This window comes from Phascolarctos cinereus, unplaced genomic scaffold (assembly GCF_003287225.1).
Source record: "Phascolarctos cinereus isolate Bilbo 61053 unplaced genomic scaffold, phaCin_HiC Scaffold_4;HRSCAF=312, whole genome shotgun sequence".
In the NCBI taxonomy this organism is placed as follows: Eukaryota; Metazoa; Chordata; class Mammalia; order Diprotodontia; family Phascolarctidae; genus Phascolarctos; species Phascolarctos cinereus.
Window position 1 is genome coordinate 354435605 of NW_027555847.1, and position 15643 is coordinate 354451247.

The 15643-nt window shown below is 44.6% G+C and overlaps 1 protein-coding gene across 1 annotated transcript in view; it reads left to right on the forward strand.

The window, feature by feature from the left end:
• The first annotated feature begins 8982 nt into the window (after nucleotides 1–8982).
• GDNF (glial cell derived neurotrophic factor) overlaps nucleotides 8983–15643 on the forward strand; it is a 37760-nt gene continuing 31099 nt past the window's right edge. The window contains exons 1-2 of the mRNA XM_020995995.2: nucleotides 8983–9074; nucleotides 15422–15595. Of these exons, the coding sequence (XP_020851654.1) occupies nucleotides 15448–15595 (148 nt within the window). The 5' untranslated portion in view covers nucleotides 8983–9074; nucleotides 15422–15447. The remainder of the gene's footprint in view (nucleotides 9075–15421; nucleotides 15596–15643) is intronic.

Genomic DNA, 15643 nt, shown 5'->3' on the forward strand with positions numbered 1-15643 from the left:
ATTTTTTTAAGCAGTTTTATCACTGGTAGTAGTGACTTTCCTATATGGCACTTTAAATTTTACAAAATACTTTCCTGTTAACAGCCTGTTGCCAAAGTAAGAAACACAAATATTATTTTCCTCATTTTACAGATACAGCAGAGTTTAAGTAATTTGACAATGGTTACACATTTAGTAAATGCCAGAACCAGGAAGTAAACTCCAGGCTCTTTTAGCTCCAGGGCCTTCCCTCTTTACACTCCTACATTCTAAATACTATAGAGCTGGTAAATCCAATGCAACAAATATAGAATGCCTGCTGAAAGAGAAAGACAAAGCTATAGACATAAAGATGAACTAAGACAACTACTTTGAAAGAGCCTACTGTCTAAAGGGGATAATGAGAAATGCATGCCAGGGGCAGCTAGGTGGCTCAGTGGATAGAGCACTTGTCCTAGAGACAAGACCTGTGTTCAAATCTATCTTCAGACACTTACTAGTTGTGTCACCCTGGGCAAGTCACTTAACCCTGATTACCTCCAAAAAAGAAAAGAAAGAAAGAAATGCACACCAACAACTATACCATATAAATTAACATAGAAAGACAGCCTAGTGTAATGGATAGAGGATCAGCTTAGCCATCAAGAAGACCTGAATTAGAGTCCTACCTCTGGCATATACTAATTCTGTGACCCAAGGAACCCAGTAGTTATTAATGGAAAGAATTTCAACACCAGGAGTTCTTGATATTGATGAAATCACAAATTCAACTTTTAAAAAATACCATGATGTTATAAATGCATTCCTTCCTCATCTCCACCTCTCAGAAGTCCTTAAAAGTGAGAGGGGTTCAAAGAAGATGATGGAACAAGACAGGGAATTACCTGGCTCTCCCAAATTCCCCTAGAAATAATTTAAAATAATGCCTTAAAGTTAATTTTAGAGCAGCAGAAATAATTAAAAGTTGGAATAAAGCAATTGTCCAGCATAATACAATTTGAGGAAAGACCTGACCTCCCAGGGTGGTGATCTGGTCTGACTAAAGTGCAGATACCTCCAGCCATATACCACTGGATCAACAAACAAGTTGTGGGGGCAACTGTGTGGGCAACAGCCTCAGCTTCAGGAACTTTCCCCCCACATATAGTGTGGAGGCCAGGATCAAGGGGAGATTACAGGGCCCTCTACTGGCTGGTAATGGATGAGGGCCCAGGTGCACTGACCAGATGTTCTCCCAGGCCATGGCAGTGGTCAAAGAGAAGAACATGCATGCTGGCAAGTGTGGTTACAGAGGGGCAGGGGCCCTGCTGGCTATGGTCACTCAAAGGAGAGTGGAGTCCCTGGTTTTGGTTCCAGGGCAGAGGGGTAAGCTGAAGTTTGCTGGCATGGAAGGGACTACAAGTAGTAAAAATGTTTGTGGTAACAGCCTTGCTGGGAGCTCTGGTCAAGGCTCAAGGGAGAGAGGAATACCTGAGGTCAGGCCCCCAAATACATCTTAGAAAACAACAGTACAAAAAACCTGAAGCAAAAAAAATTCCCCCACACCTCAGGACTCTAACATAAAGTTAATAGCCAAGAAATAAGCAGGAAAAAAAAAAGAGTAATCAAAAGACCCAATCATAGATAGCTATTATGGTGACAGAGATAATCAGCCTCAAAGAAAAATGTAAAATGGTCACAAGCCCAGCAAGGGTTGTTGAAAGAGCTTAAAAGGTACTTTAAAAATTGAATAAGACTGAGGAAAAAGTAGGAGAAAAAAAAACAGTGATGCAAGAAAATCAAGAAAAGAAAGTTAACCAATTGGAAAAAGAGATCCAAAAACTTACAGAAGAAAATAACTCCTTAAAAATTAGAATTAAGCAAGGGGAAGCTAATGACTTCATAAAGCACCAAGAAATAATAAAATAAAATCAAAAGAATAAATAGAAGAGAATGTGGAATATCTCATTACAAAAACAATTGACATGGAAAACAGAGGAGACACAATATAAGAATTGTTGGAGGGGCAGCTAGGTGTCACAGTGGATAGAGCACCGGCCCCGAAGTCAGGAGTACCTGAGTTCAAATCCAGCCTCAGACCAAACACTTGACACTTACTAGCTGTGTGACCCTGGGCAAGTCACTTAACCCCAACTGCCTAAAAAAAAAAAAAAGAATTGTTGGACTACCTGAGTTATGATAATTTAAAAAAAGTCTAGACACTATACTTCAAGAAATTACTAAGGAGAATTTCCCTGAAGTTTTAGAACCAAAGGATAAAATAGAAATTGAAAAAATCCACTGATCACCACCTGAAAGAGATCCCAAGATGAAAACTCACAAAAACATTACAGCTAAGTTTCAAAACTCCCAGGTCAAGGGAAAAAGATTTCAAGCAACTAGAAAGAAACAATTTAAATATTATAGAGCTATGGTCAGGGTAACACAAGATTTAGCAGCTTCTACATTAAAGAATCAGAGGGCATGGAACATGATATTCTTAAGAGCAAAGGAGCTATTTTTGCAACCAAGAATAATTTACCCAGCAAAGTTGGGTGTAATCTTACAAGGAAAAAAATTGATATTTAATGAATTAAAAGACATTCAAGTATTCTTGAGGGAAAGACCAAAGCTAAACAGAAAATCTGACCTACAAGAATCAGGAGAAACGTAAGAAGGTAAACATGAAAGACCAATTATAAGGTATTTAACAAGGTAAAACTGTTTACTTCTTATGTGAGAAAACATTATCTGTTATGCTTAAGAATGCTATCATTACTAGGGTAGTTTGAAAGAGCATACATAGATAGAAGTCTTGGGGTTGAGTTGATTACAATGAAATGATCCTAAAATATGAATTGGGTAGGGAGAGGTAAAATAAAGCAATTATCTCATACAAATGAGGCATGAATGGAAGAATTGTTACAATGGAGTGTAGGAAAGGATGGAGGGCTGATAGTACTAGAACCTTATTCTTATTAGAATTGGGTTTAAAAGAGAATAGCATATACTTCTAGAAGAGTATAAAAGTCTTCTTAACAGAGAGAAATTGGAGGATGAGGAGATAGGATAAGGGAGGGACTCTTAGAAGGATATGCAGATTATATCATAAGTAAATTAGAACTAAGTAGTAGATTAAGTTTATAATATTAGTGTATATGGTATAATATTAATGTAACCTAAGTAAATTAGAATGGAATATATTACCTACCAGACCTGGATAGGAGAAGAATTTATGAATAAACAAAAGATAGAGAGCATTGTGAGATTACAAAATGAGTAATTTTTATTATATTAAATTTAAAAGATTTATATAAATCAAGCAAATGTAGCCAAGATTAGAAGGAAAGCAGAAAATTGGGGGGGGGGGATGGATAAAGGTCTCATATCTAAAATATATAGATAACTGTGTCAAATTGATAATCACTTCCCAGTTGATAAATGGTCAAAGGATATGAAAAGTAGTTGTATATATACAAAGCTATTATATATAGTTGTATGAAAAAAAATTCTCTGAATCATTATTGATTAGAGGAATAGAACACTGAGGTACCACCACACACTTATCAGATTGGCTAAAATAATAGAAAGGAAAAATGACAAATGCTGGAGGGATGTGGAAAAATTAGAACATTAATACGCAGTTGGTGGAATTGTAAATTGATCCAACCTTTTTGGAAGACAATCTGGAATTATGCTCAAAGAGTTACAAAACTATGCATACTCTTTGACCTAGCAATACCATTATTAAGTCTGTTTTCCAAGATGATCAGGGAAAAAAAGAAAAGAGCCAATATGTTCTAAAATATAGCAGCTCTCTTTGTGATAGCAGAGAACTGGAAATTGAGGGGGTATCCCTCAATTGGGGAGTGGATAAACAAGTTGTGGTGTGTGATTTTGATGGAATATTACTGTGCCGTAAGAAATGATGAGCTGGTTGATTTTAGAAAAACTTGGAAAGACTCACATGAAATAGTGAAGAGTAAAATGGGCAGAACCAAGAGAATGTTGGATACAGTAACAGCAATATTGTTCGGAAGAATAACTATGAGCAACTAAGCTATTCTGAGTATTATAAATATTCAAATCAACCACAAAAGACATATAAAGGAAGATGTTTCCACCTCCAGAGAAATAACTGATAAATAGAAGTGTGCATAGTATGGTTTTATATTTCTATTTACATACACACACTCTGTGTGTGTGTGTGTGTGTGTGTGTGTGTGTGTGTGTGTGTGTGTGTGAAATGATGGCATTCTCTAGTTCAGGCTGAGGAAGGAGGAAAGGAGACAGCTTGGAACTTAAAATGTAACAAAAACATTTCATTTTTAAGAGAAGTCCTTCAAAGTTCAGATCAAACATTAAAATGAAACTTTTTTGGATAGCCCCAGATACTACTGTCTCCCTCCCTGCCATCACTTTGAACTAATTTTTTATATATTCACATGTTTCCCCTGATTTTTTTAAATAAGCTCCTAGAAGAGGAAGTGAGGGGCTGTTTCATTTTTGTCTTTTTATCACCATCATAACGCCTGGCATATAGAGGGCATGTGATAAATGCTTATTGATTGACTGATTGAAAGCACCATGAAGAATATGAGAGGAGAATTATTTTAATCTGGATGCATCATAAAAGGCAGAGAAGAGTTCATCTAAGATACCCGGGAAGGAAGGAAAGGCTCTCAATAGGTGGAAACAGTAGGAGGGAGGGCAAACCACTCCAGACATGGGGACCTAGGTGAGTGAAGCCAAAAAGGCAGAATTCGTGAGCACAAACTCCTATCAAGTAAACTTGTGACTTTAAAATGAAAAAGTATCATGAGGCAGTGAAAAGCATTCTTGATTTAGAGTCAAAAGACCTGAGTTTGTATCCACCTTTCATGCTTCCTAGTCCTATGGACATTGGTAAGTCACTATCTGTAAAATGTAACTAATAGTATGACCTGCAGTACCCACTTCATGTGGCAGTTGTGAGGATTAAATGAGATAATGGATGTAAAGTGCTCTATAAACCTCCCAGTACAGTGGAAAGAGCCCTTGGCTCTGGAGTCAGGGAACCTTTATTTAAATCTGATGCCAATTATCTATGTGACCCTAAACAAGTCACTTAAGCTCCCTTGGCTTAGTTTTCTCATCTGTAAAATGAAAGGGATTAGACTAGATGGCTTCTGGGGTCCATCTATGGTCCTATGATCTTGTATGACTATGAGTTAGTTATTATTGCTATTAGAGTTGTGATGACCCACATTATAATGGAGCCCAGGGACACAGGTCCTGGCTCTCACAAGAAAAGCAGCTGTGCCCTGAGCAAGAGCACATGCAGAGGGCTCTGTACATAGACAAGAATTGAGCCATAATCCCTGCCATTCCCCCTGCACTTGGCAGCCCACAAAAATCAAAGGAGTCTGGGCATGAAAGTGTGAGGAGTGACTTGTGTGCTGTAAACCATTGCGGCTATAAACAGTAATGCCTTTCCAATACAGAGATGTTATTCCCCCTGCCTGGAATGTTCTCCCTCCCTTCCCTTGTCTGTGTCCTATCCTTCCTCTGAGGCACAGTTCAAGCCCCACCTCCTCCACCGAAGGCCTTCTCTGACCACCTCAGTTCTCAGGGATCACATTCGCCTCTGGCCTCCTGCAGCATTTAACACTATTACAGGGCCCTAGAGGTAACACAGGGAGAATTTCAGGGCCAACTAGTCTAGACCCTCTTCGTTTTACAGAAGAAGAAACTGAGGATCTGAGAATTAAAGGATTTGCCTGGGGTCATCCACAAGTAATAAGTATCAGAGCTAGGATGTGAACGCAGGTGTTCAGTCCAAACCCATTGCTCTTTCCATTTGGCCATCCCATTTATTTAGCTTTTAGTTGTCAACAAATATTTAACAAGCTCACAAACACAAAAATCTCCCACTGTTTACTGCATTGTTTCTAGTTTTTCTTTGCAAATTAAACAAAACAAAGCCCAAAGTGCAATAAACTATTTTTGGTGTTAAAAAAAAAAAAGCTCTGCCTTAGATTATTCTCGGTTTCTTTATGTTCTATATTGCCCCACACTCCTCCCAACTAGATTGTTAAGCTTCTCTGAGAAAGAACCAGGTTACCATGTTCTATAGTCTTTTGTAACCCCTGCACCTAGCATGGTCATGTAGTAGATACTCTGTAAACATAATTTGCTGTTGATGGTAATGATGATGAAAACCTCTTCTGGTGGAACATCAGCTTTGAGTTCCTTGTCTCAAGGTCGGGGTATGATGAGTTGAGCCATTTTGATCTTCTTCTAACCAAGGCCTTATGTTTTGCAAAGTGGCTGGTTGTGGCCTGGGGTACAACGTGGCACCACTGAGCAATGTCTCTCCAAGCAAAGCTCACAATTCCATTGGGTATCAAATCCATGATTAGCATAATCCTTATTAGCACACTATTCTCACCAAATGAACTAACTACCCAGGTAGAAAGACTTTCAGAGGTATAAAAATACACAACTGACCAGATGTGTTTAATGTCCCCATCTTCAAGTTCCAAAGAGTGACACTCAGATCCTAAAATCTTAATGAATTCCTTCATCGGCTTAAACAGTGAAAGAATAAATACACCAAGAGATGCTAAGCTCCCATTTTCTAATTCATCTAAAGGTATGACACCTTCCAAAGAGAACAAAGGTGACATTTCACAGGGCTACAAAGAAAACACATGAGGAATTCTGAGTTAGCTGAAGTAAGGTATGCATATAGATTATTAGACTTTTGCTTCCTCACAAACTTAAATCCCAGTAATGTTAGTAAGAACAATTTTCCTCCCACACCAGTTTCAACTAACAAGTCTCCAAAGTAGCTGATCTTTAACTTTTACAAAGAGTTTAATAATACATGATCTTCCTTCCCTCTCTCCCACACTACCACACACACTTCCCATGTCTATTGTCTATATTAGCTACATGAAGACCCACATACTCCCCACCAACCAGATGAGTCATAAATATAAGAGGTATATGGATGTAAATTGAGACTGTATACACTTCCTGTGCCCTCCAGCTAGTAAAATAAAAGCAGTCCACTGAACTTGATTGTATTGTTTCCAGCAATGCAGGTTACTTCTTATCAAAAGAACTTTATTAAGTATTACCTTTTACAGCTAATTTTACATGGCATCTGACTGAAGGATAAGTTCTCTGAACAATAGACATTAGGAGAGGGCTCATAGAACTTGGCATTATAAGTTTGCTAGCCTTCATTTTTCCATAAAGAAAGATAAATTCTGGTTTCACCTATTTAGACGAAAAATGTTCCTATCTCTGCTTTTCAAGGATCTCTGAAAACAGGTGTGATTCCTGCAACCTAGAAATTCAGGAACCATTCCCAAAGAATTGGAGTATTTTCTTGAGTTTTTTCCCCCTTTGCATTTCTGAAAACTTGGACAAAATCAGGTTTAGTCAACCTCCTGTGACCTGTTCTCGCAGAAATGATCTTATGATTCTGGAATTGAGATTTCGAATGTATGTGCCTACCCCAGTGTCTGGTATTATATTACATCAGCATGAAAATTAGCCCAGGCCTAAGGAGCCGGCCAACTTCAGAAGCCTTCTTCATTGCTTGCCATGTAATACATGATATGTAGAGCCTCTGACTTCAGCCAACAGACATTTGGAGACCGTGTTGGCCCTAGCATAGGGTCTAATCTAGCGTGTGTTTAGGTCTGAAAGCGAATCAGAAAAGGCACTCGAGGGCACGTCACAGAATAAGAGCCCTATAAATTCATCACCACTTGCAGCTTCCCCTGGCAAACCGACTACTCATACTGGACTGCTCCACATCTGTCCTCTGTGATACACCTCCAGCTGGCAACTCCCACTCCTCTTTCCTTCCCCAGGAGAAAAGAGTGAGTGAAAAAGAAATAAAAGGAGACGGAGGGGAAAGGACAAAGGATAGGAAAGAAGCAAAACCACCACCACCCCCCCCAAGCCCAAACCATCATCAGGTCAATTCTCTCTGGCCCCAGGGACAACAGGAGTGGATCCAGAAGCCCAGAGCCCTTTGGTCAAATTTGGATTGCCCTAGTTGATCGACCTGAGCTCTTCCCAGGTTTCATTTGGATCTAATCGGGCAATGTGATTCAAGCCCTCGCCTGCTTTACGGGGATCCTACAGTTTCTCCACGCACTGCTGAGCCGCACCTCCGCAGCGCCCCTCTCTCCTTCAACCTCGTGTAGTTGTCTACTCCTGACATCCACTCCCACCCACCCCTCACCCCCATCTCGGAAGTCTCACGCACGGTTGCCTCCTTTTTTTTTTCTTCTCCCTTCCCTAGTCCCCCCCCCCTCCACCTCAAGCCCGGGTGGTACGTGTGTGACTGTGGGCTCCCTCCCCCATCTCCCACCCCCCCACTCTCGTCTCTCTTCCCCCTCCCCCCTCCCCACCCCCATCCCTAATATCCCCTCCCTTCCCCCCCGCCCCCGGGCCCTAAACTCGGGCTCTCCTGAACCAGCCGCTGCTCTTGGAGCCCTGATGTCTTCATTGGACTCCCCGCAGGGGTTGATGGGGTGTCTCGCTCAGCTTTCCAAGCAGAAGGATCTCGGCTTCGGCGGCAGCAGCAGGAGCAGCAGCGGCGGCGGCAGCGTCAGCAGGAGCAGCTGCGGCGGCAGAAGCAGCAGCAGCATCCTCCAGCCCCATCTAGTGCTCCCAGGCGGCGCTCCCCGCGGCGCAGAGCGCTGCCGCGGCTGAGCTACTGAGCGGCTGGGACTCGAGCCAGCTAAGCCCGGAGAGCGGAGCGCGGAGAGCGCATCGCGGCCGAGCGCAGCGCAGCGGGGCCGCGTCTCCCCCCACCCAAGGCAGCAGCGGCTGCACGGACTTGGTCCCCTGGGGGTGGGGGGGATCAGCAGGGAAGCTGTCGACCGCGGCGATCCCAGCAGTAGCAACAACCATAGCCGCTGCCGCCGCCTCGGTCCTCCCCTCGATTGGCTCTTCTCTGCACCGCTTCCAGCAGGGATTGCGAACTTTGTGTCCAGACCTCCTCCTCGGGTCTCTGTGGTCCTGACCTCGGCCCCGATGCGTTTATTGGCTGGCACTCGGGCTTCCTAGGGTTAATGTCCAACTGGGGGTCTGCCGAGACCGGATCAGAGGTAAGTGGGGCTGTAGTGGAGGGCGTAGGTCTCTTCCCACCCACTGCCACCCCACTAGGATGAGGGTGGGGAGGGGCGGGATGGAGAGGACCTGGATCCCCTTGGCTGGCCCTGGAGCGCCAGGCGTGGGACCAGGCAGCGAAAGAGAAGAGGGCAGGAGGATGAGACGAGGAGGAGGTGCGGCGGACCAAAAGAGGGAAAGGAGAATAGATAGGGTGGGAAACTAGGAAGAGGGAGTGGAAACAGAGGAGTTGAAAATGAGAAGGCAGAAGGCCCTGCCTAAAAGGGGACTTAGGTAAGTTTGGGGGAAGGTTGTCTTGTCCTTAAGTGCAACCCCTCCAATTCTCCCCCCACCCTCCAGACTCCAGGATGCCCCTCTGTGGAGTCAAGGCCGTGCCACATGATCTTTTCTGTCCTGAAATAGGGTGCAAGGGAAAGTGAAGTAGTCGTCTTCCCCACAACTTAAAGTGCTCAGGCTGTCCTCTCTACCGGTGTCTGCCGTAATGCTGGAGGGAAGCTATTATTTGTGAGCTTGCTTTAGTCTTCTCTGGATTAAAAAGAAATGCAGATACCGGGAGCGTGTGGCAAAGGTGGGTAAAAGTGAAAAGTAAAGGAAACTCCCATGGTTACTTTTTAAAGCAACTTGAATTGTTAAGCTCTTCAAAATAGGTTTAGTCCATATTATCAATTGCTGTCCTACCCATCCAGGAGATTGTGGAAAGATGACTGTCCCTTTCCCGAGCATATACATCTGTATGGGTGTTCACCTTCGCACTCTGGTCCTTCAGGACTTTCCAAGACTCTGCCAAGTGGCATAATTTTCCCATTGACTTTTCTCAAAGCCTCTCCCCTATCCACTCCCTCCAGTGAAAATTGGCTTGGAAGAGGAGATATTCTGCAGCTATTTTCCTTTTCTGCAGACACACGCTGTCAAAATTAAACCTAAGGTAGGCATAGCACATGCTAGATATGCCCCGGGTCCAAAAGACTGACCAACAGCCATTGTATATATCTTGTATGCATCTGGCTTCCAGTGATGTCAGTGTGCCCAGACTTGAGCTGTAGGATGAGTTGAAATAAATAAAAACTAAAATTCCAGCTATGGCATGAATCTTTTCATGAATGCTTTGCTTTGCTTTTGGACTTTTAAATGAAGCACCTGTAATAACCCCCCTTTCACAAGTGGGGTCTCCAGAATAACTACCCCATGTTCAAGTTTCTCTTGTGGATATGCCTTCATTCAAAAGGATGAATCTACTTTTTCCTCTACTCTTGGCTTCAAGTCTCCCTACAAAGAAATTCCAAGCCGAGGAGACCAAGGAAATTAATTCCCCATCCGCCCATACACACACACACACACACACACACACACACACACACACACAAGATGCCTTTGTTTCTTCCTAAAATGTTGTTTGCTTGGTGCCATTTTGATGGGACTAGCAAATCCCACAAAATAGTAGATGCTTAGGTTCTAGCTAAATATTCCCAACTTCAGCCACTATGCCTAGGCCCTGATCAGCTGTGCCTCCACTTTCTGAGGGCAGGGGTTAAGGCTGTCACTGTAACAAGTGTCAAGTGAGGGAAAACTGCAGAGTGAGACTAAACAATCTCTGTGGGAGAGCAGGACTCCCACCAACCTATCCAATACAGGACAGACTTGTAGTCCCTTAACACATCACTGCTCTAGCCTGCTTTGGACTTTCTGTTTTCTTTCACATTTTTCATAGACACTGTCCACCCTGTCTCCTGGGATAGTGCAACCATAACCCAGCAAGAAACTAAACTGGTGACCCCCAAAAGCATGAGATGAAAACCAACCTGCTCAGCTCTTAAGAGCATAGTGAAATATTCACTGGATGGAAATTCATGAGTTTAAAACAAAAGATTTACAGGATTGTAAATTTAGGGTTAGAAGTTACCTCAGAGGCCAGAGATGTTAAGTGACTTGCCCTAGATCACCCAGTACATAGCAGTTAGCTACTTCTTTCTTCATCTCTTCTTCTTTACTTCCCCACATAACACTTCTCAAAGTATGCTAATTAAAGGCCCGTTGATGAGGTTAAAGTGTCTTATATATGAATATTTTCTTTGCTCCTTTCTAGTCCTCTTCCCCAGAGATTGGTTTAAAGCTGACATATCTATCTTCTTCTCAAATCCCATATCCCACTTTTTCATTTCTTGTGTCAATCTTGAAACTGAAGCCCAAATAGAACATTCTCAGACTTCAGAATTAAGAATGAGGAAGGGATTCTGTTGGTAGAGGTGTTCATCTAGGTGTGAAACTATCTCCTTCACTAGGTTTTCTTAGGTGAAGAGTGAGGACAGATTTCGATTTCCAAAGAAAAGTTGTCAAAAAATTAGTCCAGGTTAGAGGGGAGGTAGATTGGGGAAGAAAATGAAGAACAAGGATAGTGTTAGGTAGGAATACCAAATAGTTCTAGGCATAACTCCATAATGTTTTAAGGCGAGCAATTCCCTCCCCCCCTTCTGTTACACTTAAAGATGACAAATGACCAAACTTCCCAGCTATGTAGTAAGGTGGACCTACTATGGTGGTTTTTAGTGCCCCCTAGTGTCCAAAATGAGGAAAAGTTATTCAAACACTCGGTAGGGAGGAAAGAGGGCTTGTATTGTAGCGACCCTCTTTTCCAACACTATTGATCTGACTCCTCTCTAGGATCTGTACTATTCTGTCTACCTCAGATCTAATTGTTGAGAGCCACCAGGGCACTTACCTTCCTGTCTATAAGGTAGTTCTTTTCTCTACTTAGCCAAAAACACCAGATCAGGAAATCTGGTTTCTTGTCCCAGTTGACCTCTGGTGTCTCCAGTCCTCAGTTGATATTATTATATTGTTATCATCATCAGCATTAAGCACTATGTTACAACGCTGTATTCTTTTAGGTTTGGAAAACACTTTACATGTTATCACATTGTATTTTCACCAACAACCTTTCTAAGGAGGTGTTACTATTATCCTCGTTTTATTGCTGAGGTTAAGTGACTTGTCCAGGATCAATTAGTCTGAGCCCTTATTCAGAAGATGAGGGGGTTTTGGATTGCTTAATCTCTAACGTTCCTTTATTGCTCTAATAATTTACAACTCTGACTTTGTCACTTACTTTCTTTGTGCGGATAGTTTAAAAAAACTATCTGTATGAAAACACTCTGGCGACTGCCATAAGGCTCCTATGCAAATGCAAGACGCTGTTATTCTTGGTTTGCTGTTAATCAGACTACTCTGAAAAGAAATAGATAAAGAAGCAAGAGGCACATTTGTTTGGGGGCAAACAAACGTTAAGAGCGTGAAGAAAGAAAAGTAGAGAGAAGAGCAAGAAAAGGAAAGAGTGACAAAACCCGGGGCGCTAAATAGAAAAACAGACCTAAGCCTTTGAGAATCAAGTCCAGACAAAGCTGGTCTACCTTTTGCACCCCTCTGGAGCCAGGCGGTTTACATATGAGGAGCCTGCATTAGGTTCCTCCCCAGAGCAGAAATGAGAACTGAATAAGCTTCTAGCTCAAAGAGCCTTCAGTGAGGGCTTTCTCGGGAGAGAAGAATGCGCTTTCCCCAGCCCAGGGGGCCTGTTTCGGGGACAGGAAAGAGCCAGGCCGAGAGCGGGAAGACAACCAGGATGGGGAGCCTCCTCTTTGGCGGGGCGTAGATTTTTCCATTTCCCTTCTTTGCCAGCTTCGCCACACTCCTAATTGAGAAACTCCTCGTCCAATTTTTGAAATCTCCCACCCACAGCAGGGGGAAAACAGGGGAAAGCCCTTTTAATACGGAAGGGAAATCTGCTGGCTCCTTCTCTTCCTTTTGGTGGGCTGGAAGGGAATGCGGGCGGGCACCTGGATTTTGAACGGTGCATTAACCTCGTGCTGCGAGCTTTTTGGAGGATGCAGGCTTGTAAGCAGGATGGAGGAAGAGAGAAGGCCCTTTACGCTTCCAAAAGTCCTGCTCCCTAATCTCCCCTCTCCCCCGTTTGCATGGGTTCGGTGTCGTTATGTTTATTTGGAGTAGAAGGCGTTGGAACCACGACCTTTCTCCCCCCTCCTCCGGGGGTCGTCCAGCGCAGCCTCTCCCACCTCCGAGGCCTCCCAGCAAACAAGCCCGGGCTTGGGAGGCCGGAGCTGCGGATCTCTCGGAGTTTCTTTTTCCTCCTTGCTAGTGCGGCCAAACAGCTGCTTAGCGAGCAAACAAATGCCAGGAGAATGGAAAACTCATCCATCTCCGCTGAGCTAGCTCCAGGGCGGGCAGCGGGCACCGTGGGAGGTGGCTGCCCAATTAAATGCTTCTCTAGTTGGGCCTGGACTGGCACTGGGGCTGTGGGTGAGGAGGCAGGAAAGTCTGGAGTGCCTGGGAACCAGAAGGGGAGGGGACAGAAAAGATGTTGTCTAGATAACACTGGCCCAAAGCAGCCCACCGACTTTTTTGCTGAAAATTCTCCTGACACCTCTTTCCCGTGGCTCCATCCCTTCTCTTTTCCCTTTCCAGTGGGAGGGGGAGGGGGCAAACTTGTCCTTTTCCGACGGGTATGTTTTATTTAATAGGGAAGAAGGGCAGAGCTGTGACATTAACCACGTGGAGTTTCAGCAGCAGGGTCCGTCACCCAAAGCCAGCAGAGTTGGGAAGGGAAAGTAACTTTGGAAAGCTGGGGTCAGTGGGCGTCTTTTAAAGACCTTGACTGAGTTGGTCCATAGAGTTGTCTGGCCCCTGGAACTCGAATACACACACACACACACCCCACGTGTTTTTCCCTTCCTTCAATTCAGCCCAAGTTTTCGAGGTTCGGGAGCTAGTGAAAAGTAAAGTTTTTCGAGTAACAGAAGTTGGACGGCACATTTTTCTTCCCGCCTTGCCTATGCCTTTATTTTTTTTTCTTTTTTGGAGGTGGGGGGAGGAGGGAGTGTGAAAAGTCCAAATGGTGCCCCCTGGCTGAGGGAGGCTCATGTTTATTGTATCACGCTCCTCCTGCCCTAACCCCCCACCCCGCCCCAAGCTGGAGCCAGAGCTCGACATGAAGCGCCAGCCCAGGCCTCCCAGTGCCCAGGTCCCCTTCCGAGAGCGAGCAACGCCCCGGAGGCGCCGCGAGCACGTCTTTTTCAGCTTGCTCCCAGTCGCGCATCCCGGGCGATCCCTCCCCTGGAGCTGTGAGCAAATTGCAATGCTTTGTGCCTTGAGAGACTTGGCTGGGGCTGGATGTGAGAGAGCGCGGGAGACTTCACTGGGTCTGGTCTCCCTGGAAAGGAAGAGGACGTAGGGAGAAATTCCTGGTAGAGGTGGGGGGAGCTAATGGGGCGGGGGGAAGATTTCAAGAGTGCTGTCGCTGATCAAATGTTAAGACAAGTGCCATCGCTGCCTCACACTTAAACTGTATTAAAGCTGCCAGATGCCTACTAACTTTCCGTTTCTGTCCCCAATAAAAGTTTGTTGGTTTGTTTTTGGTTTTATTTTTTCCCTTTGGTGCTGGGTTAGTGAAAGAAAAAAAAAACAAGCCGCCAATAGACAAAGATGCAAGTGCATGAAGCGAAACCGGCTGTAGCTCCTTATTGCGAGTGATGGATCAGGAAACCCCTGGAAGAAATTTTATTCTAGTTCTTGCACCTATTAACATGGGTGAGCCCCGAGATGGGGAGAAAGAACGGCTTCCACGGCGGGGCTCCCCATTGAGGAAGGGAGTTTCTCTAGGAAGGTTGGTTTCTCCAAGCTGCCTTTGGGGGGCTGGGGCGGGGGGGAGGGGATGGAAGGTGTTAAAGCTGAATTGCAGGATGGGGTGGGGTGAGGAAGAAGCTTGGATTCCGAGTCTGAAGCCTGTGCAGCAGATGTGGGGCAGGGCAGGAGCAGCTACCCAGCTCCAAGGCTCCCCCACCCCAGAGGTGGGGTCGATCCGGAGAAAAGGGGGGCACTGGACTTCAAAAGAGATCTGCGCTGGCTGCCCGGGTCCCCATGAAAACATGAGAGGAAGAAGGCACGGCTTGCAGGAGTTAGGGACTCTGCAACGAGGGTTGGAGGGTGTCATCTAGGGAGACTGAAAGGGACGGAAGCCCTAGCCTTCTTCTTCAAGCCCCAGCATTCCATATTACCAAGTTGTAATAGGAAAGATTCCGAACTGGAAAGTTTGCTCCCAAAGGGAATAGTAATAATAATATGTGAGGGAGTTTCTTTAAGGAAGCAATCACCTGGGGGTATGAAGGTACATCAACTGGCATGAATGTGAAAGTTGGGAGTCGGGGAGCTGGCTTTGCAATGGGAGGGAGAGGGGACTCTGGCTGTCCACACCACTGAAAAGTTAACCTATCTCCCTTTCTCTCTCTCTCCCGACCCTATCTCACCCCCCACTTCCCAGGAGCCGCCGCTGGACGGGAATCTAAGATGAAGTTATGGGATATTGTGGCTGTCTGCCTGGTACTGCTCCACACTGTGTCCGCCTTCCCGCTGCCTGCTGGTAAGAAGCATCCCGGAGGGCCAGAAGAAGAGTACTCCCCCAGCCGACTGGCTCCTTATGCTGTGAGAAGTGACTGTAAGAAACGTTCCCCAGTTCATAGCCACCTTTTCAGACCTACTAATC